The 22,019-nt window shown below is 43.6% G+C and overlaps 1 protein-coding gene across 1 annotated transcript in view; it reads left to right on the top strand.

Moving 5' to 3' along the window:
• The window catches only part of LOC109870354 (ras-related protein Rab-40B), a 74,542-nt gene that overhangs the window by 27,179 nt on the left and 25,344 nt on the right, over positions 1–22,019 (top strand). The window contains exon 2 of the mRNA XM_031804843.1: positions 1,409–1,469. Within this exon, the coding sequence (XP_031660703.1) occupies positions 1,409–1,469 (61 nt within the window). The remainder of the gene's footprint in view (positions 1–1,408; positions 1,470–22,019) is intronic.

Raw genomic sequence — 22,019 nt, 5'->3', positions numbered from 1 at the left:
GTACACACACACACACACACACACCCACGTGTCATTCTGTGTTGATAGCATAACGTCTGTGGGGGGATGGGTTAACATTGGATCTGGTCTCCGGAATCCTGGCCTTTGAGAGACACACACACACACACACAGCCTAGGACCCCACCTACGTGTCTGATGAGAAAATACAGTTGGGTCATGTGAAGTCTCATTACATCTCTGCCACTAAGCACATTAGTGTCTGTATGTGCACACCAGAATTTGACGTTATGCCAATATGCCATCGTAGTCAACAACGTAAGAAGACTTCAAGTACTTAGCTAAATGTTCCAGATTATGGAATCAGCACTTGAAAAGGTCCAGTGTGACGGTTGAAGTGTGTGAGTGTGGTGGCGTGAGTGATTCGTGATGCAAGGATAAGAGCCGTGTCTGATGAGGTCTTCTATGGACAGGTATGGAAGCAGCCATCACTCCCTTAGGAGTCAGGGGGCCCATCAGCGTTGCCTCAGTTGCTTCACACGTCTGCCCACATCCCTCACCACCCTATTCCCCGTTATAGTGCACTACTTTGGACCAGGGCCCATAGGGGATGTAGACATGTTCACTCACTCAGTGTTAAAGTTTAATCTGCTCCCTGCTGGATGACAGATGGAGAGTTCATCTTCCACATGTTTCCTCCTGAAACATACAGATCCCCATTAGTATCCTCTTATTCGTCTGTCTGTCTGTGTGTCTGTCTGTGTGTGTGTGTCTCACTTTCTGTGTGTCTGTCTGTGTGTGTCTCACTTTCTGTGTGTCTGGCTGTGTCTCTCTCTCTCTCAATTAAATTCAAGGGGCTTTATCGGCATGGGAAACATATTACACATTGCCAAAGCAAGTGAAGTAGATAATAAACAGAAGTGAAATAAACAATACCAACTGAACAGTAAACATTACACTCACGAAAGTTCCAAAATAATAAAGACATTTCAAATGTCATTATGTGCAAATAGTTAAAGTACAAAATGGAAAATAAAGAAACATAAATATGGGTTGTATTTACAATAGCGTTTCTTCTTCAATGGGGTGGCCCTTTTCATGCCCTTTATTACCCTTATTGCCCTTTTCTTGTGGCAACAAGTCACACATCTTGCTGCGGTGATGGCACACTGTGGTATTTCACCCAGCAGATATGGGAGTTTATCAAAATTTGGGTTTGTTTTCAAATTCTTTGTGGGTCTGTGTAATGAGGGGAAAAATGTGTCTCTAATATGGTCATACATTTATTTGGCAGGAGGTTAGGAAGTGCAGCACAGTTTCCACAGCCTGTCCTCTCTCTCTCCCTCTCGTGTAGAATGATCATGACAGTTCAGACATACTGTACAAGGCCTAGATACATTCAGAGTAGACTAAGAGAGATGGTATTAACATCATTTTATGTTGTTGGCAGGAATCGACTACAAGACGACTACGATACTCCTAGATGGAAGAAGAGTCAAGCTGCAGCTCTGGTGAGTGAAGTCACTGAACATACACACGTTACCCTGCTAAACTCATCCCATTTCCACGTCAGGGATATTGAAATGTTAAACGTGACTCTATGGCCTCCTAGTTCCTGTCTGTGTCCCAACTGGGATCCTATTCCCTACATAGTGCACTACTTTTGACCAGGTCCCCATGCGGCTGTATGTAGGGGATAGAGGGCCGTTTGGTACACAGACCCTCGTCTTATCATCTATTTGATAAGTACGGGGGGGCTGTGTACCAAACAGTACCCCGACTGTATCATGTTGATCAGATTAGGAGAAGAATAGAGTATTGTCCTGAAGGAGGTCAGCGAGAGGCAGACCTTGTTATAGGGAGAAGCGTAAAGGCAGAGATGAGTTCTGTACAGAGGCTCAATAAGAAACATGCAAGTCTGATTACAGTAAGGGGGATTGTAGCCATATTTGTCAATAGGGATGAGGGAAGGACACACCCACACACACTCTGTGGTCCCCATTGTGTGCCATCCCCGCCTCTCCACTCTACTCCTGACCCCTACCCTGAGAGCAGTACTTTTATTTTTAGAGGGTTTTGCTTTTAGTCGAGTCAATATTGAATTATTAATCTGGAAATTTAGTTTGATGTCTAAGAGGATGAGATTATTTCATGCTTTAACAGAGGGGGTGTTAGAAATGCTCTCTATCCTCCTCCCTATGGCTACACGCTAATCACAGCTGGCTAGCGTAACATTGGGGAAACAGTGGTAAAATGGGGCCAAGAGACAGAAGCTATTTTTCAATCTTTATTTATTTGTAAAAAAATATTTCACCTTTATTTAACCAGGTAGGTGAGTTGAGAACAAGTTCTCATTTACAACTGTGACCTGGCCAAGAAAGCAGTGCGACACATACAACCACACAGAGTTACACGTGGAACAAACATACAGTCAATAATACAGTAGAAAAAGTCTATATACAGTGTGTGCAAATGAGGTAAGGGAGGTAAGGCAATAAATAGGCCATGGTGGCGAAGTAATTACAATATACCAATTAAACACTGGAGTGATAGATGTGCTGAAGATGAATGTGTAAGTAGAGATACTGGGGTCCAAAGGAGCAAAATAAATAAATACAGTATGGGGATGAGGTAGATTGGATAGGCTATTTACAGATGGGCTATGTACAGGTGCAGTAATCTGTGAGCTGCTCTGACAGCTGGTGCTTAAAGCTAGTGAGGGAGATATGAGTCTCCAGCTTCAGTGATTTTTGTAGTTCGTTCCAGTCATTGGCAGCAGAGAACTGGAAGGAAAGGCGGCCAAAAGAGGAATTGGCTTTGGGGGTGACAAGTGAGATATACCTGCTGGAGCGCGTGCTGCTATTGTGACCAGTGAGGCGGGCTTTACCTAGCAAAGACTTGTACATGACCTTGAGCCAGTGGGTTTGGCGATGAGTATGAAGTGAGGGCCAGCAAACGAGAGTGTACAGGTCGCAGTGGTGGGTAGTATATGGGGCTTTGGTGACAAAACGGATGGCACTGTGATAGACTGCATCCAATTTGTTGAGTAGAGTGTGGGAGGCTATTTTGTAAATGACGGTAGGATGGTCAGTTTTACGAGGGTATGTTTGGCTGCATGAGTGAAGAATGCTTTGTTTGCGAAATAGGAAACCGATTTCTAGATGTAATTTTGGATTGGAGATGTTTAATGTGAGTCTGGAAGGAGAGTTTACAGTCTAGCCAGACACCTAAGTATTTGTAGTTGTCCACATATTCTAAGTCAGAACCGTCCAGAGTAGTGATGCTGGATGTGCGGGATAGGGTTATTGTGGTTATTCCTATGGTTATTGGTTATCCCTAGGTTTAGGTTAGTGGTCACAAGGCCGTCAGACTTTAAACAGCCGTCACTAACACAGAGAGGCTGCTGCCTACATACAGACTTGAAATCATTGGCTACTTTAATAAATAGATCATTAGTCACTTTAATAATGTTTACATATCTTGCATTACTCATCTCATATGTATATACTGTATTTTATACCATCTATTGCATCTTGCCTGTGCCGCTCGGCCATTGCTCATCTATATATTTATATATTGTTATTGCTTTACTTAGATTTGTGTGTATTAGGTAGTTGTGGAATTGTTAGAATACATGTTCGATATTGCTGCACTGCATTTCGCTACACCCGCAATAATATCTGCTAACCATGTGTACGTGACTAATAAAATTTGATTTGATTTTAACCACAATAACTCTAATCCTAAGGATAACCACTAGTCCTAGGAATAACCAATAACCCTAACCCTAGAGATAATAAGCATAACCCTAGGGATAACCAATAACCTTATCTCTAGGAATAACCCTAACCCTAGGGATAACCACTAGCCCCAGGGATAACCAATAGCCCTAGCCCTAGGGATAACCACAATAACCCTAACCCTCTGGATAACCATCAAACCTAACCCTAGGGATAACCACAATAACCCTAACCCTAGGGATAACCACAATAACCCTAACCCTGGGGATAACCACAATAACCACTAACCCTAGGGATAACCACAATAACCACTAACCCTAGGGATAACCACCAACCCTAACCCTAGGGATAACCACCAACCCTAACCATAGGGATAACCACCAACCCTAACCATGGGGATAACCACCAACCCTAACCATGGGGATAACCACAATAACCCTAACCCTGGGGATAACCACAATAACCACTAACCCTAGGGATAACCACAATAACCACTAACCCTAGGGATAACCACCAACCCTAACCCTAGGGATAACCACCAACCCTAACCCTAGGGATAACCACCAACCCTAACCCTAGGGATAACCACCAACCCCAGACCTAGGGATAACCACAATAAGCCTAGCCCTAGGGATAACCGCCATAAGCCTAGCCCTAGGGATAACCACCAACCCTAACCCTAGGGATAACCACTAGCCCTAGGGATAACCACAATAAGCCTAGCCCTAGGGATAACCACAATAAGCTGATTGCAAAGCTGCAGCTTGTGAGAAGGAAGGAGAATATGAGTATTTAAACAGTGGAAGGTTATTATCTTATATTTGTATTTCTTTCCCCTATAAAACATCTTGTCCCTCCATAGTAGACTGTTGTGTAACTAATCTCATCCCCAGGCTCAATCTCAGAAGAGAAAGAGCTGGCTGGTGGATGAGATCTTTATGTACCAGATGGTTTATAGTGTCACTATATTAAATCATATCAAGAAACAATGCGCGTGACGATGCACTCTCTCATCGAATTAAAAACAATGCGCGTGACGATGCACTCTCTCATCGAATTAAAAACAATGCGCGTGACGATGCACTCTCTCATCGAATTAAAAACAATGCGCGTGACGATGCACTCTCTCATCGAATTAAAAACAATGCGCGTGACGATGCACTCTCTCATCGAATTAAAAACAATGCGCGTGACGATGCACTCTCTCATCGAATTAAAAACAATGCGCGTGACGATGCACTCTCTCATCGAATTAAAAACAATGCGCGTGACGATGCACTCTCTCATCGAATTAAAAACAATGCGCGTGACGATGCACTCTCTCATCGAATTAAAAACAATGCGCGTGACGATGCACTCTCTCATCGAATTAAAAACAATGCGCGTGACGATGCACTCTCTCATCGAATTAAAAACAATGCGCGTGACGATGCACTCTCTCATCGAATTAAAAACAATGCGCGTGACGATGCACTCTCTCATCGAATTAAAAACAATGCGCGTGACGATGCACTCTCTCATCGAATTAAAAACAATGCGCGTGACGATGCACTCTCTCATCGAATTAAAAACAATGCGCGTGACGATGCACTCTCTCATCGAATTAAAAACAATGCGCGTGACGATGCACTCTCTCATCGAATTAAAAACAATGCGCGTGACGATGCACTCTCTCATCGAATTAAAAACAATGCGCGTGACGATGCACTCTCTCATCGAATTAAAAACAATGCGCGTGACGATGCACTCTCTCATCGAATTAAAAACAATGCGCGTGACGATGCACTCTCTCATCGAATTAAAAACAATGCGCGTGACGATGCACTCTCTCATCGAATTAAAAACAATGCGCGTGACGATGCACTCTCTCATCGAATTAAAAACAATGCGCGTGACGATGCACTCTCTCATCGAATTAAAAACAATGCGCGTGACGATGCACTCTCTCATCGAATTAAAAACAATGCGCGTGACGATGCACTCTCTCATCGAATTAAAAACAATGCGCGTGACGATGCACTCTCTCATCGAATTAAAAACAATGCGCGTGACGATGCACTCTCATCGAATTAAAAACAATGCGCGTGACGATGCACTCTCTCATCGAATTAAAAACAATGCGCGTGACGATGCACTCTCTCATCGAATTAAAAACAATGCGCGTGACGATGCACTCTCTCATCGAATTAAAAACAATGCGCGTGACGATGCACTCTCTCATCGAATTAAAAACAATGCGCGTGACGATGCACTCTCTCATCGAATTAAAAACAATGCGCGTGACGATGCACTCTCTCATCGAATTAAAAACAATGCGCGTGACGATGCACTCTCTCATCGAATTAAAAAACAATGCGCGTGACGATGCACTCTCTCATCGAATTAAAAACAATGCGCGTGACGATGCACTCTCTCATCGAATTAAAAACAATGCGCGTGACGATGCACTCTCTCATCGAATTAAAAACAATGCGCGTGACGATGCACTCTCTCATCGAATTAAAAACAATGCGCGTGACGATGCACTCTCTCATCGAATTAAAAACAATGCGCGTGACGATGCACTCTCTCATCGAATTAAAAACAATGCGCGTGACGATGCACTCTCTCATCGAATTAAAAACAATGCGCGTGACGATGCACTCTCTCATCGAATTAAAAACAATGCGCGTGACGATGCACTCTCTCATCGAATTAAAAACACAGCTGGATTTCAAATCTAATAGTCAGAAGTCTAGGCCTGAGGCCGACGCGTGAGCCAACCCAAACACTGCTCTGGCATCCAGGTCTGGAGAATGCAGTCTGGAAACATGCTATTGCTCTCGCTCTGCTCTCCCACTACCCTCCCAGATTGCATTATTTTAAATGCAGGCTTAAAATCCCAGGCTTTTTAATCCTCTCTTTGTAAGACTAATTATGTGGAATGTATAAATTGTCTGAATTTCACAGACAAATATACTACACATTTGAGAAGTAATTAGTGTTGCTAAACATAGATAATCATCGGTGATGGTCTGACAAGTGATTGGTTGGTTGTTGGCCAACAGCAATAGATGGGTCGTTTCAATTAAGTGTTTTTTATTTAAATTAATATTTTAAATAGAAATTGTGCACAAATATAGATTTTGTTAAATGAAGAGTACTTTAATATACAGGGCCTACATCCTGTTGAAAGTCTACATCCTGTTGAAAGTCTACATCCTGTTGAAAGTCTACATCCCGTTGAAAGCCTACATCCCGTTGAAAGCCTACATCCCGTTGAAAGCCTACATCCCGTTGAAAGCCTACATCCCGTTGAAAGCCTACATCCCGTTGAAAGCCTACATCCCGTTGAAAGCCTACATCCCGTTGAAAGCCTACATCCCGTTGAAAGCCTACATCCCGTTGAAAGTCTACATCCCGTTGAAAGCCTACATCCTGTTGAAAGCCTACATCTCGTTGAACTTTTTTCACATTTTGTTGCGTTACGAATTCAAATGGATTTAATTATACTTTTTGGTCTTTGATCTATACAAAATACTCTGTCAAAGTGAAAAAAAGGTTTTACAAATGAATAACAATTAAATAACTAAAATATATAGTTGTTATTATTAAATATTCACCCTTTTTCTTTAGACACTCCTAAATTAGTTCAAAAGTCAAATTTGGCTCAACGAAATCACATAATAAGTTACATTAGGCTCATTCTGTGTGAAATAATAGGGGTTGACATGATTTTTTTAAATGACTACTCCTTCCTCTGTCCCCCATACACACAACATCTGTAGGGTCCCTCAGTCAACTATTGAATTTCAAACAGATACAACTACAAAGACCAGGGAGCTTTGCGAAAGCCTCAGAAAGAAAAGCAGTGATTGGTAGATGGGTAACAATAACAAATCAAATATTGAATACCTATTTAAGCATGGTCAAGTTAATAATGATGCCGTGGATGATGTATTAAACCACCCAGACACAAAGTTGTCCTTCTGAACTGAGCTGCAGGACAGGAAGGAAACTGTTCAGGGATGGCAACATTGAGGCCCTTGGTAATTTTGAAACAGCTACAGAGTTCAATGGCTGTGATGGGAGAAAACTGAGGATGGATCAACAACATTGTAGTAACTCCACAATATTGACCTAAATGACAGAGTAAAAATAATACAAATATACAGAATAAAAATATTCTAAAACAGGTCGTATGTATGCAGCAAGGCAGTAAAGTAATCAGTGATGTGCAGGTTGACTCATAACCCACAGTCCCAGTTTAAGGTTATTAACGATTGTGTGGATGAAGGGCTGGTGGGTGGTGTGGGGGCTGAATAAAGAGAAAAAAATAAAAAAATGTAAATCCAGTATTGTATTATTCTTGTGCAATTTATATCTATAGGCTACATTGAGGTTTTTCTTTCATACTTTTTTGTTTATCGGCATTAGTGCATAAGCTTTAGGGCCTAACTTTGTGTCCCAAATAGTCTACACACCAGTTAGACTATTTAATGTCGATCACAGAACAGTTGTCTAATGTTATAGAAGGAGGGCCAGAACAGTTGTCTAATGTTATAGAAGGAGGGCCAGAACAGTTGTCTAATGTTATAGAAGGAGGGCCAGAACAGTTGTCTAATGTTATAGGAGGAGGGCCAGAACAGTTGTCTAATGTTATAGAAGGAGGGCCAGAACAGTTGTCTAATGTTATAGAAGGAGGGCCAGAACAGTAGTTATAGAAGGAGGGCCAGAACAGTGGTCTAATGTTATAGAAGGAGGGCCAGAACAGTTGTCTAATGTTATAGAAGGAGGGCCAGAACAGTTGTCTAATGTTATAGGAGGAGGGCCAGAACAGTAGTTATAGAAGGAGGGCCAGAACAGTAGTTATAGAAGGAGGGCCAGAACAGTAGTTATAGAAGGAGGGCCAGAACAGTTGTCTAATGTTATAGAAGGAGGGCCAGAACAGTAGTTATAGAAGGAGGGCCAGAACAGTTGTCTAATGTTATAGAAGGAGGGCCAGAACAGTAGTTATAGAAGGAGGGCCAGAACAGTTGTCTAATGTTATAGAAGGAGGGCCAGAACAGTTGTCTAATGTTATAGGAGGGCCAGAACAGTAGTTATAGAAGGAGGGCCAGAACAGTTGTCTAATGTTATAGAAGGAGGGCCAGAACAGTTGTCTAATGTTATAGGAGGAGGGCCAGAACAGTTGTCTAATGTTATAGAAGGAGGGCCAGAACAGTAGTTATAGAAGGAGGGCCAGAACAGTTGTCTAATGTTATAGGAGGAGGGCCAGAACAGTTGTCTAATGTTATAGAAGGAGGGCCAGAACAGTAGTTATAGAAGGAGGGCCAGAACAGTTGTCTAATGTTATAGGAGGAGGGCCAGAACAGTAGTTATAGAAGGAGGGCCAGAACAGTTGTCTAATGTTATAGAAGGAGGGCCAGAACAGTTGTCTAATGTTATAGAAGGAGGGCCAGAACAGTTGTCTAATGTTATAGAAGGAGGGCCAGAACAGTTGTCTAATGTTATAGAAGGAGGGCCAGAACAGTAGTTATAGAAGGAGGGCCAGAACAGTTGTCTAATGTTATAGGAGGAGGGCCAGAACAGTAGTTATAGAAGGAGGGCCAGAACAGTTGTCTAATGTTATAGGAGGAGGGCCAGAACAGTTGTCTAATGTTATAGGAGGAGGGCCAGAACAGTAGTTATAGAAGGAGGGCCAGAACAGTTGTCTAATGTTATAGGAGGAGGGCCAGAACAGTAGTTATAGAAGGAGGGCCAGAACAGTTGTCTAATGTTATAGAAGGAGGGCCAGAACAGTTGTCTAATGTTATAGAAGGAGGGCCAGAACGGTAGTTATAGAAGGAGGGCCAGAACAGTTGTCTAATGTTATAGAAGGAGGGCCAGAACAGTTGTCTAATGTTATAGGAGGGCCAGAACAGTAGTTATAGAAGGAGGGCCAGAACAGTTGTCTAATGTTATAGAAGGAGGGCCAGAACAGTTGTCTAATGTTATAGGAGGAGGGCCAGAACAGTTGTCTAATGTTATAGAAGGAGGGCCAGAACAGTAGTTATAGAAGGAGGGCCAGAACAGTTGTCTAATGTTATAGGAGGAGGGCCAGAACAGTTGTCTAATGTTATAGAAGGAGGGCCAGAACAGTAGTTATAGAAGGAGGGCCAGAACAGTTGTCTAATGTTATAGAAGGAGGGCCAGAACAGTAGTTATAGAAGGAGGGGCAGAACAGTTGTCTAATGTTATAGAAGGAGGGCCAGAACAGTTGTCTAATGTTATAGGAGGAGGGCCAGAACAGTAGTTATAGAAGGAGGGCCAGAACAGTTGTCTAATGTTATAGGAGGAGGGCCAGAACAGTTGTCTAATGTTATAGAAGGAGGGCCAGAACAGTTGTCTAATGTTATAGAAGGAGGGCCAGAACAGTAGTTATAGAAGGAGGGCCAGAACAGTGGTCTAATGTTATAGGAGGAGGGCCAGAACAGTAGTTATAGAAGGAGGGCCAGAACAGTAGTTATAGAAGGAGGGCCAGAACAGTTGTCTAATGTTATAGGAGGAGGGCCAGAACAGTAGTTATAGAAGGAGGGCCAGAACAGTAGTTATAGAAGGAGGGCCAGAACAGTTGTCTAATGTTATAGAAGGAGGGCCAGAACAGTAGTTATAGAAGGAGGGCCAGAACAGTTGTCTAATGTTATAGAAGGAGGGCCAGAACAGTAGTTATAGAAGGAGGGCCAGAACAGTTGTCTAATGTTATAGGAGGAGGGCCAGAACAGTTGTCTAATGTTATAGAAGGAGGGCCAGAACAGTAGTTATAGAAGGAGGGCCAGAACAGTTGTCTAATGTTATAGGAGGAGGGCCAGAACAGTAGTTATAGAAGGAGGGCCAGAACAGTTGTCTAATGTTATAGAAGGAGGGCCAGAACAGTTGTCTAATGTTATAGAAGGAGGGCCAGAACAGTTGTCTAATGTTATAGAAGGAGGGCCAGAACAGTAGTTATAGAAGGAGGGCCAGAACAGTTGTCTAATGTTATAGGAGGAGGGCCAGAACAGTAGTTATAGAAGGAGGGCCAGAACAGTTGTCTAATGTTATAGGAGGAGGGCCAGAACAGTTGTCTAATGTTATAGGAGGAGGGCCAGAACAGTAGTTATAGAAGGAGGGCCAGAACAGTTGTCTAATGTTATAGGAGGAGGGCCAGAACAGTAGTTATAGAAGGAGGGCCAGAACAGTTGTCTAATGTTATAGAAGGAGGGCCAGAACAGTTGTCTAATGTTATAGAAGGAGGGCCAGAACGGTAGTTATAGAAGGAGGGCCAGAACAGTTGTCTAATGTTATAGAAGGAGGGCCAGAACAGTTGTCTAATGTTATAGAAGGAGGGCCAGAACGGTAGTTATAGAAGGAGGGCCAGAACAGTTGTCTAATGTTATAGAAGGAGGGCCAGAACAGTTGTCTAATGTTATAGGAGGGCCAGAACAGTAGTTATAGAAGGAGGGCCAGAACAGTTGTCTAATGTTATAGAAGGAGGGCCAGAACAGTTGTCTAATGTTATAGGAGGAGGGCCAGAACAGTTGTCTAATGTTATAGAAGGAGGGCCAGAACAGTAGTTATAGAAGGAGGGCCAGAACAGTTGTCTAATGTTATAGGAGGAGGGCCAGAACAGTTGTCTAATGTTATAGAAGGAGGGCCAGAACAGTAGTTATAGAAGGAGGGCCAGAACAGTTGTCTAATGTTATAGAAGGAGGGCCAGAACAGTAGTTATAGAAGGAGGGCCAGAACAGTTGTCTAATGTTATAGGAGGAGGGCCAGAACAGTTGTCTAATGTTATAGGAGGAGAGCCAGAACAGTAGTTATAGAAGGAGGGGCAGAACAGTTGTCTAATGTTATAGAAGGAGGGCCAGAACAGTTGTCTAATGTTATAGGAGGAGGGCCAGAACAGTAGTTATAGAAGGAGGGCCAGAACAGTTGTCTAATGTTATAGGAGGAGGGCCAGAACAGTTGTCTAATGTTATATAAGGAGGGCCAGAACAGTTGTCTAATGTTATAGAAGGAGGGCCAGAACAGTAGTTATAGAAGGAGGGCCAGAACAGTGGTCTAATGTTATAGGAGGAGGGCCAGAACAGTAGTTATAGAAGGAGGGCCAGAACAGTAGTTATAGAAGGAGGGCCAGAACAGTTGTCTAATGTTATAGGAGGAGGGCCAGAACAGTAGTTATAGAAGGAGGGCCAGAACAGTAGTTATAGAAGGAGGGCCAGAACAGTTGTCTAATGTTATAGAAGGAGGGCCAGAACAGTAGTTATAGAAGGAGGGCCAGAACAGTTGTCTAATGTTATAGAAGGAGGGCCAGAACAGTAGTTATAGAAGGAGGGCCAGAACAGTTGTCTAATGTTATAGGAGGAGGGCCAGAACAGTTGTCTAATGTTATAGAAGGAGGGCCAGAACAGTAGTTATAGAAGGAGGGCCAGAACAGTTGTCTAATGTTATAGGAGGAGGGCCAGAACAGTAGTTATAGAAGGAGGGCCAGAACAGTTGTCTAATGTTATAGAAGGAGGGCCAGAACAGTTGTCTAATGTTATAGAAGGAGGGCCAGAACAGTTGTCTAATGTTATAGAAGGAGGGCCAGAACAGTAGTTATAGAAGGAGGGCCAGAACAGTGGTCTAATGTTATAGGAGGAGGGCCAGAACAGTAGTTATAGAAGGAGGGCCAGAACAGTAGTTATAGAAGGAGGGCCAGAACAGTTGTCTAATGTTATAGGAGGAGGGCCAGAACAGTAGTTATAGAAGGAGGGCCAGAACAGTAGTTATAGAAGGAGGGCCAGAACAGTTGTCTAATGTTATAGAAGGAGGGCCAGAACAGTAGTTATAGAAGGAGGGCCAGAACAGTTGTCTAATGTTATAGAAGGAGGGCCAGAACAGTAGTTATAGAAGGAGGGCCAGAACAGTTGTCTAATGTTATAGGAGGAGGGCCAGAACAGTTGTCTAATGTTATAGAAGGAGGGCCAGAACAGTAGTTATAGAAGGAGGGCCAGAACAGTTGTCTAATGTTATAGGAGGAGGGCCAGAACAGTAGTTATAGAAGGAGGGCCAGAACAGTTGTCTAATGTTATAGAAGGAGGGCCAGAACAGTTGTCTAATGTTATAGAAGGAGGGCCAGAACAGTTGTCTAATGTTATAGAAGGAGGGCCAGAACAGTAGTTATAGAAGGAGGGCCAGAACAGTTGTCTAATGTTATAGGAGGAGGGCCAGAACAGTAGTTATAGAAGGAGGGCCAGAACAGTTGTCTAATGTTATAGGAGGAGGGCCAGAACAGTTGTCTAATGTTATAGGAGGAGGGCCAGAACAGTAGTTATAGAAGGAGGGCCAGAACAGTTGTCTAATGTTATAGGAGGAGGGCCAGAACAGTAGTTATAGAAGGAGGGCCAGAACAGTTGTCTAATGTTATAGAAGGAGGGCCAGAAACAGTTGTCTAATGTTATAGAAGGAGGGCCAGAACGGTAGTTATAGAAGGAGGGCCAGAACAGTTGTCTAATGTTATAGAAGGAGGGCCAGAACAGTAGTTATAGAAGGAGGGCCAGAACAGTTGTCTAATGTTATAGAAGGAGGGCCAGAACAGTAGTTATAGAAGGAGGGCCAGAACAGTTGTCTAATGTTATAGGAGGAGGGCCAGAACAGTTGTCTAATGTTATAGAAGGAGGGCCAGAACAGTAGTTATAGAAGGAGGGCCAGAACAGTTGTCTAATGTTATAGGAGGAGGGCCAGAACAGTAGTTATAGAAGGAGGGCCAGAACAGTTGTCTAATGTTATAGAAGGAGGGCCAGAACAGTTGTCTAATGTTATAGAAGGAGGGCCAGAACAGTTGTCTAATGTTATAGAAGGAGGGCCAGAACAGTAGTTATAGAAGGAGGGCCAGAACAGTTGTCTAATGTTATAGGAGGAGGGCCAGAACAGTAGTTATAGAAGGAGGGCCAGAACAGTTGTCTAATGTTATAGGAGGAGGGCCAGAACAGTTGTCTAATGTTATAGGAGGAGGGCCAGAACAGTAGTTATAGAAGGAGGGCCAGAACAGTTGTCTAATGTTATAGGAGGAGGGCCAGAACAGTAGTTATAGAAGGAGGGCCAGAACAGTTGTCTAATGTTATAGAAGGAGGGCCAGAACAGTTGTCTAATGTTATAGAAGGAGGGCCAGAACGGTAGTTATAGAAGGAGGGCCAGAACAGTTGTCTAATGTTATAGAAGGAGGGCCAGAACAGTTGTCTAATGTTATAGGAGGGCCAGAACAGTAGTTATAGAAGGAGGGCCAGAACAGTTGTCTAATGTTATAGAAGGAGGGCCAGAACAGTTGTCTAATGTTATAGGAGGAGGGCCAGAACAGTTGTCTAATGTTATAGAAGGAGGGCCAGAACAGTAGTTATAGAAGGAGGGCCAGAACAGTTGTCTAATGTTATAGGAGGAGGGCCAGAACAGTTGTCTAATGTTATAGAAGGAGGGCCAGAACAGTAGTTATAGAAGGAGGGCCAGAACAGTTGTCTAATGTTATAGGAGGAGGGCCAGAACAGTAGTTATAGAAGGAGGGCCAGAACAGTTGTCTAATGTTATAGAAGGAGGGCCAGAACAGTTGTCTAATGTTATAGAAGGAGGGCCAGAACAGTTGTCTAATGTTATAGAAGGAGGGCCAGAACAGTAGTTATAGAAGGAGGGCCAGAACAGTTGTCTAATGTTATAGGAGGAGGGCCAGAACAGTTGTCTAATGTTATAGGAGGAGAGCCAGAACAGTAGTTATAGAAGGAGGGGCAGAACAGTTGTCTAATGTTATAGAAGGAGGGCCAGAACAGTTGTCTAATGTTATAGGAGGAGGGCCAGAACAGTAGTTATAGAAGGAGGGCCAGAACAGTTGTCTAATGTTATAGGAGGAGGGCCAGAACAGTTGTCTAATGTTATAGAAGGAGGGCCAGAACAGTTGTCTAATGTTATAGAAGGAGGGCCAGAACAGTAGTTATAGAAGGAGGGCCAGAACAGTGGTCTAATGTTATAGGAGGAGGGCCAGAACAGTAGTTATAGAAGGAGGGCCAGAACAGTAGTTATAGAAGGAGGGCCAGAACAGTTGTCTAATGTTATAGGAGGAGGGCCAGAAACAGTAGTTATAGAAGGAGGGCCAGAGCAGTAGTTATAGAAGGAGGGCCAGAACAGTTGTCTAATGTTATAGAAGGAGGGCCAGAACAGTAGTTATAGAAGGAGGGCCAGAACAGTTGTCTAATGTTATAGAAGGAGGGCCAGAACAGTAGTTATAGAAGGAGGGCCAGAACAGTTGTCTAATGTTATAGGAGGAGGGCCAGAACAGTTGTCTAATGTTATAGAAGGAGGGCCAGAACAGTTGTCTAATGTTATAGGAGGAGGGCCAGAACAGTAGTTATAGAAGGAGGGCCAGAACAGTTGTCTAATGTTATAGAAGGAGGGCCAGAACAGTTGTCTAATGTTATAGGAGGAGGGCCAGAACAGTTGTCTAATGTTATAGAAGGAGGGCCAGAACAGTAGTTATAGAAGGAGGGCCAGAACAGTTGTCTAATGTTATAGGAGGAGGGCCAGAACAGTTGTCTAATGTTATAGAAGGAGGGCCAGAACAGTAGTTATAGAAGGAGGGCCAGAACAGTTGTCTAATGTTATAGGAGGAGGGCCAGAACAGTAGTTATAGAAGGAGGGCCAGAACAGTTGTCTAATGTTATAGAAGGAGGGCCAGAACAGTTGTCTAATGTTATAGAAGGAGGGCCAGAACAGTTGTCTAATGTTATAGAAGGAGGGCCAGAACAGTAGTTATAGAAGGAGGGCCAGAACAGTTGTCTAATGTTATAGGAGGAGGGCCAGAACAGTTGTCTAATGTTATAGAAGGAGGGCCAGAACGGTAGTTATAGAAGGAGGGCCAGAACAGTTGTCTAATGTTATAGAAGGAGGGCCAGAACAGTTGTCTAATGTTATAGGAGGGCCAGAACAGTAGTTATAGAAGGAGGGCCAGAACAGTTGTCTAATGTTATAGAAGCAGGGCCAGAACAGTTGTCTAATGTTATAGGAGGAGGGCCAGAACAGTTGTCTAATGTTATAGAAGGAGGGCCAGAACAGTAGTTATAGAAGGAGGGCCAGAACAGTTGTCTAATGTATAGGAGGAGGGCCAGAACAGTTGTCTAATGTTATAGGAGGGCCAGAACAGTAGTTATAGAAGGAGGGCCAGAACAGTTGTCTAATGTTATAGGAGGAGGGCCAGAACAGTTGTCTAATGTTATAGAAGGAGGGCCAGAACAGTAGTTATAGAAGGAGGGCCAGAACAGTTGTCTAATGTTATAGGAGGAGGGCCAGAACAGTAGTTATAGAAGGAGGGCCAGAACAGTTGTCTAATGTTATAGAAGGAGGGCCAGAACAGTTGTCTAATGTTATAGAAGGAGGGCCAGAACAGTTGTCTAATGTTATAGAAGGAGGGCCAGAACAGTAGTTATAGAAGGAGGGCCAGAACAGTTGTCTAATGTTATAGGAGGAGGGCCAGAACAGTTGTCTAATGTTATAGGAGGAGAGCCAGAACAGTAGTTATAGAAGGAGGGGCAGAACAGTTGTCTAATGTTATAGAAGGAGGGCCAGAACAGTTGTCTAATGTTATAGAAGGAGGGCCAGAACAGTAGTTATAGAAGGAGGGCCAGAACAGTTGTCTAATGTTATAGGAGGAGGGCCAGAACAGTTGTCTAATGTTATAGGAGGAGGGCCAGAACAGTAGTTATAGAAGGAGGGCCAGAACAGTTGTCTAATGTTATAGGAGGAGGGCCAGAACAGTAGTTATAGAAGGAGGGCCAGAACAGTTGTCTAATGTTATAGAAGGAGGGCCAGAACAGTTGTCTAATGTTATAGAAGGAGGGCCAGAACAGTAGTTATAGAAGGAGGGCCAGAACAGTTGTCTAATGTTATAGGAGGAGGGCCAGAACAGTAGTTATAGAAGGAGGGCCAGAACAGTTGTCTAATGTTATAGAAGGAGGGCCAGAACAGTTGTCTAATGTTATAGGAGGAGGGCCAGAACAGTTGTCTAATGTTATAGAAGGAGGGCCAGAACAGTAGTTATAGAAGGAGGGCCAGAACAGTTGTCTAATGTTATAGAAGGAGGGCCAGAACAGTTGTCTAATGTTATAGAAGGAGGGCCAGAACAGTAGTTATAGAAGGAGGGCCAGAACAGTTGTCTAATGTTATAGGAGGAGGGCCAGAACAGTTGTCTAATGTTATAGGAGGAGGGCCAGAACAGTAGTTATAGAAGGAGGGCCAGAACAGTTGTCAAATGTTATAGAAGGAGGGCCAGAACAGTTGTCTAATGTTATAGAAGGAGGGCCAGAACAGTTGTCTAATGTTATAGAAGGAGGGCCAGAACAGTAGTTATAGAAGGAGGGCCAGAACAGTTGTCTAATGTTATAGGAGGAGGGCCAGAACAGTTGTCTAATGTTATAGGAGGAGAGCCAGAACAGTAGTTATAGAAGGAGGGGCAGAACAGTTGTCTAATGTTATAGAAGGAGGGCCAGAACAGTTGTCTAATGTTATAGGAGGAGGGCCAGAACAGTAGTTATAGAAGGAGGGCCAGAACAGTTGTCTAATGTTATAGGAGGAGGGCCAGAAACAGTTGTCTAATGTTATAGAAGGAGGGCCAGAACAGTTGTCTAATGTTATAGAAGGAGGGCCAGAACAGTAGTTATAGAAGGAGGGCCAGAACAGTGGTCTAATGTTAAGGAGGAGGGCCAGAACAGTAGTTATAGAAGGAGGGCCAGAACAGTAGTTATAGAAGGAGGGCCAGAACAGTTGTCTAATGTTATAGGAGGAGGGCCAGAACAGTAGTTATAGAAGGAGGGCCAGAACAGTAGTTATAGAAGGAGGGCCAGAACAGTTGTCTAATGTTATAGAAGGAGGGCCAGAACAGTAGTTATAGAAGGAGGGCCAGAACAGTTGTCTAATGTTATAGAAGGAGGGCCAGAACAGTAGTTATAGAAGGAGGGCCAGAACAGTTGTCTAATGTTATAGGAGGAGGGCCAGAACAGTTGTCTAATGTTATAGAAGGAGGGCCAGAACAGTTGTCTAATGTTATAGGAGGAGGGCCAGAACAGTAGTTATAGAAGGAGGGCCAGAACAGTTGTCTAATGTTATAGAAGGAGGGCCAGAACAGTTGTCTAATGTTATAGGAGGAGGGCCAGAACAGTTGTCTAATGTTATAGAAGGAGGGCCAGAACAGTAGTTATAGAAGGAGGGCCAGAACAGTTTGTCTAATGTTATAGGAGGAGGGCCAGAACAGTTGTCTAATGTTATAGAAGGAGGGCCAGAACAGTAGTTATAGAAGGAGGGCCAGAAACAGTTGTCTAATGTTATAGGAGGAGGGCCAGAACAGTAGTTATAGAAGGAGGGCCAGAACAGTTGTCTAATGTTATAGAAGGAGGGCCAGAACAGTTGTCTAATGTTATAGAAGGAGGGCCAGAACAGTTGTCTAATGTTATAGAAGGAGGGCCAGAACAGTAGTTATAGAAGGAGGGCCAGAACAGTTGTCTAATGTTATAGGAGGAGGGCCAGAACAGTTGTCTAATGTTATAGAAGGAGGGCCAGAACGGTAGTTATAGAAGGAGGGCCAGAACAGTTGTCTAATGTTATAGAAGGAGGGCCAGAACAGTTGTCTAATGTTATAGGAGGGCCAGAACAGTAGTTATAGAAGGAGGCCAGAACAGTTGTCTAATGTTATAGAAGGAGGGCCAGAACAGTTGTCTAATGTTATAGGAGGAGGGCCAGAACAGTTGTCTAATGTTATAGGAGGAGGGCCAGAACAGTTGTCTAATGTTATAGAAGGAGGGCCAGAACAGTAGTTATAGAAGGAGGGCCAGAACAGTTGTCTAATGTTATAGGAGGAGGGCCAGAACAGTTGTCTAATGTTATAGGAGGGCCAGAACAGTAGTTATAGAAGGAGGGCCAGAACAGTTGTCTAATGTTATAGGAGGAGGGCCAGAACAGTTGTCTAATGTTATAGAAGGAGGGCCAGAACAGTAGTTATAGAAGGAGGGCCAGAACAGTTGTCTAATGTTATAGGAGGAGGGCCAGAACAGTAGTTATAGAAGGAGGGCCAGAACAGTTGTCTAATGTTATAGAAGGAGGGCCAGAACAGTTGTCTAATGTTATAGAAGGAGGGCCAGAACAGTTGTCTAATGTTATAGAAGGAGGGCCAGAACAGTAGTTATAGAAGGAGGGCCAGAACAGTTGTCTAATGTTATAGGAGGAGGGCCAGAACAGTTGTCTAATGTTATAGGAGGAGAGCCAGAACAGTAGTTATAGAAGGAGGGGCAGAACAGTTGTCTAATGTTATAGAAGGAGGGCCAGAACAGTTGTCTAATGTTATAGAAGGAGGGCCAGAACAGTAGTTATAGAAGGAGGGCCAGAACAGTTGTCTAATGTTATAGGAGGAGGGCCAGAACAGTTGTCTAATGTTATAGGAGGAGGGCCAGAACAGTAGTTATAGAAGGAGGGCCAGAACAGTTGTCTAATGTTATAGGAGGAGGGCCAGAACAGTAGTTATAGAAGGAGGGCCAGAACAGTTGTCTAATGTTATAGAAGGAGGGCCAGAACAGTTGTCTAATGTTATAGAAGGAGGGCCAGAACAGTAGTTATAGAAGGAGGGCCAGAACAGTTGTCTAATGTTATAGGAGGAGGGCCAGAACAGTAGTTATAGAAGGAGGGCCAGAACAGTTGTCTAATGTTATAGAAGGAGGGCCAGAACAGTTGTCTAATGTTATAGGAGGAGGGCCAGAACAGTTGTCTAATGTTATAGAAGGAGGGCCAGAACAGTAGTTATAGAAGGAGGGCCAGAACAGTTGTCTAATGTTATAGGAGGAGGGCCAGAACAGTTGTCTAATGTTATAGGAGGAGGGCCAGAACAGTAGTTATAGAAGGAGGGCCAGAACAGTTGTCTAATGTTATAGAAGGAGGGCCAGAACAGTTGTCTAATGTTATAGAAGGAGGGCCAGAACAGTAGTTATAGAAGGAGGGCCAGAACAGTTGTCTAATGTTATAGGAGGAGGGCCAGAACAGTAGTTATAGAAGGAGGGCCAGAGCAGTTGTCTAATGTTATAGAAGGAGGGCCAGAACAGTTGTCTAATGTTATAGAAGGAGGGCCAGAACAGTTGTCTAATGTTATAGAAGAAGGGCCAGAACAGTAGTTATAGAAGGAGGGCCAGAACAGTTGTCTAATGTTATAGGAGGAGGGCCAGAACAGTTGTCTAATGTTATAGGAGGAGAGCCAGAACAGTAGTTATAGAAGGAGGGGCAGAACAGGTTGTCTAATGTTATAGAAGGAGGGCCAGAACAGTTGTCTAATGTTATAGGAGGAGGGCCAGAACAGTAGTTATAGAAGGAGGGCCAGAACAGTTGTCTAATGTTATAGGAGGAGGGCCAGAACAGTTGTCTAATGTTATAGAAGGAGGGCCAGAACAGTTGTCTAATGTTATAGAAGGAGGGCCAGAACAGTAGTTATAGAAGGAGGGCCAGAACCAGTGGTCTAATGTTATAGGAGGAGGGCCAGAACAGTAGTTATAGAAGGAGGGCCAGACAGTAGTTATAGAAGGAGGGCCAGAACAGTTGTCTAATGTTATAGGAGGAGGGCCAGAACAGTAGTTATAGAAGGAGGGCCAGAACAGTTGTCTAATGTTATAGAAGGAGGGCCAGAACAGTAGTTATAGAAGGAGGGCCAGAACAGTTGTCCTAATGTTATAGAAGGAGGGCCAGAACAGTAGTTATAGAAGGAGGGCCAGAACAGTTGTCTAATGTTATAGGAGGAGGGCCAGAACAGTTGTCTAATGTTATAGAAGGAGGGCCAGAACAGTGTCTAATGTTATAGGAGGAGGGCCAGAACAGTAGTTATAGAAGGAGGGCCAGAACAGTTGTCTAATGTTATAGAAGGAGGGCCAGAACAGTTGTCTAATGTTATAGGAGGAGGGCCAGAACAGTTGTCTAATGTTATAGAAGGAGGGCCAGAACAGTAGTTATAGAAGGAGGGCCAGAACAGTTGTCTAATGTTATAGGAGGAGGGCCAGAACAGTAGTTATAGAAGGAGGGCCAGACAGTTGTCTAATGTTATAGAAGGAGGGCCAGAAACAGTTGTCTAATGTTATAGAAGGAGGGCCAGAACAGTTGTCTAATGTTATAGAAGGAGGGCCAGAACAGTAGTTATAGAAGGAGGGCCAGAACAGTTGTCTAATGTTATAGGAGGAGGGCCAGAACAGTTGTCTAATGTTATAGAAGGAGGGCCAGAACGGTAGTTATAGAAGGAGGGCCAGAACAGTTGTCTAATGTTATAGAAGGAGGGCCAGAACAGTTGTCTAATGTATAGGAGGGCCAGAACAGTAGTTATAGAAGGAGGGCCAGAACAGTTGTCTAATGTTATAGAAGGAGGGCCAGAACAGTTGTCTAATGTTATAGGAGGAGGGCCAGAACAGTTGTCTAATGTTATAGGAGGAGGGCCAGAACAGTTGTCTAATGTTATAGAAGGAGGGCCAGAACAGTAGTTATAGAAGGAGGGCCAGAACAGTTGTCTAATGTTATAGGAGGAGGGCCAGAACAGTTGTCTAATGTTATAGGAGGGCCAGAACAGTAGTTATAGAAGGAGGGCCAGAACAGTTGTCTAATGTTATAGGAGGAGGGCCAGAACAGTTGTCTAATGTTATAGAAGGAGGGCCAGAACAGTAGTTATAGAAGGAGGGCCAGAAACAGTTGTCTAATGTTATAGGAGGAGGGCCAGAACAGTAGTTATAGAAGGAGGGCCAGAACAGTTGTCTAATGTTATAGAAGGAGGGCCAGAACAGTTGTCTAATGTTATAGAAGGAAGGGCCAGAACAGTTGTCTAATGTTATAGAAGGAGGGCCAGAACAGTAGTTATAGAAGGAGGGCCAGAACAGTTGTCTAATGTTATAGGAGGAGGGCCAGAACAGTTGTCTAATGTTATAGGAGGAGAGCCAGAACAGTAGTTATAGAAGGAGGGGCAGAACAGTTGTCTAATGTTATAGAAGGAGGGCCAGAACAGTTGTCTAATGTTATAGAAGGAGGGCCAGAACAGTAGTTATAGAAGGAGGGCCAGAACAGTTGTCTAATGTTATAGGAGGAGGGCCAGAACAGTTGTCTAATGTTATAGGAGGAGGGGCCAGAACAGTAGTTATAGAAGGAGGGCCAGAACAGTTGTCTAATGTTATAGGAGGAGGGCCAGAACAGTAGTTATAGAAGGAGGGCCAGAACAGTTTGTCTAATGTTATAGAAGGAGGGCCAGAACAGTTGTCTAATGTTATAGAAGGAGGGCCAGAACAGTAGTTATAGAAGGAG

This window comes from Oncorhynchus kisutch, linkage group LG25, assembly GCF_002021735.2.
Source record: "Oncorhynchus kisutch isolate 150728-3 linkage group LG25, Okis_V2, whole genome shotgun sequence".
Classification (NCBI taxonomy): domain Eukaryota; kingdom Metazoa; phylum Chordata; class Actinopteri; order Salmoniformes; family Salmonidae; genus Oncorhynchus; species Oncorhynchus kisutch.
The sequence above is the reverse complement of the archived record's forward strand: the minus strand, read 5'-3'. Positions and strand labels throughout refer to the sequence as shown.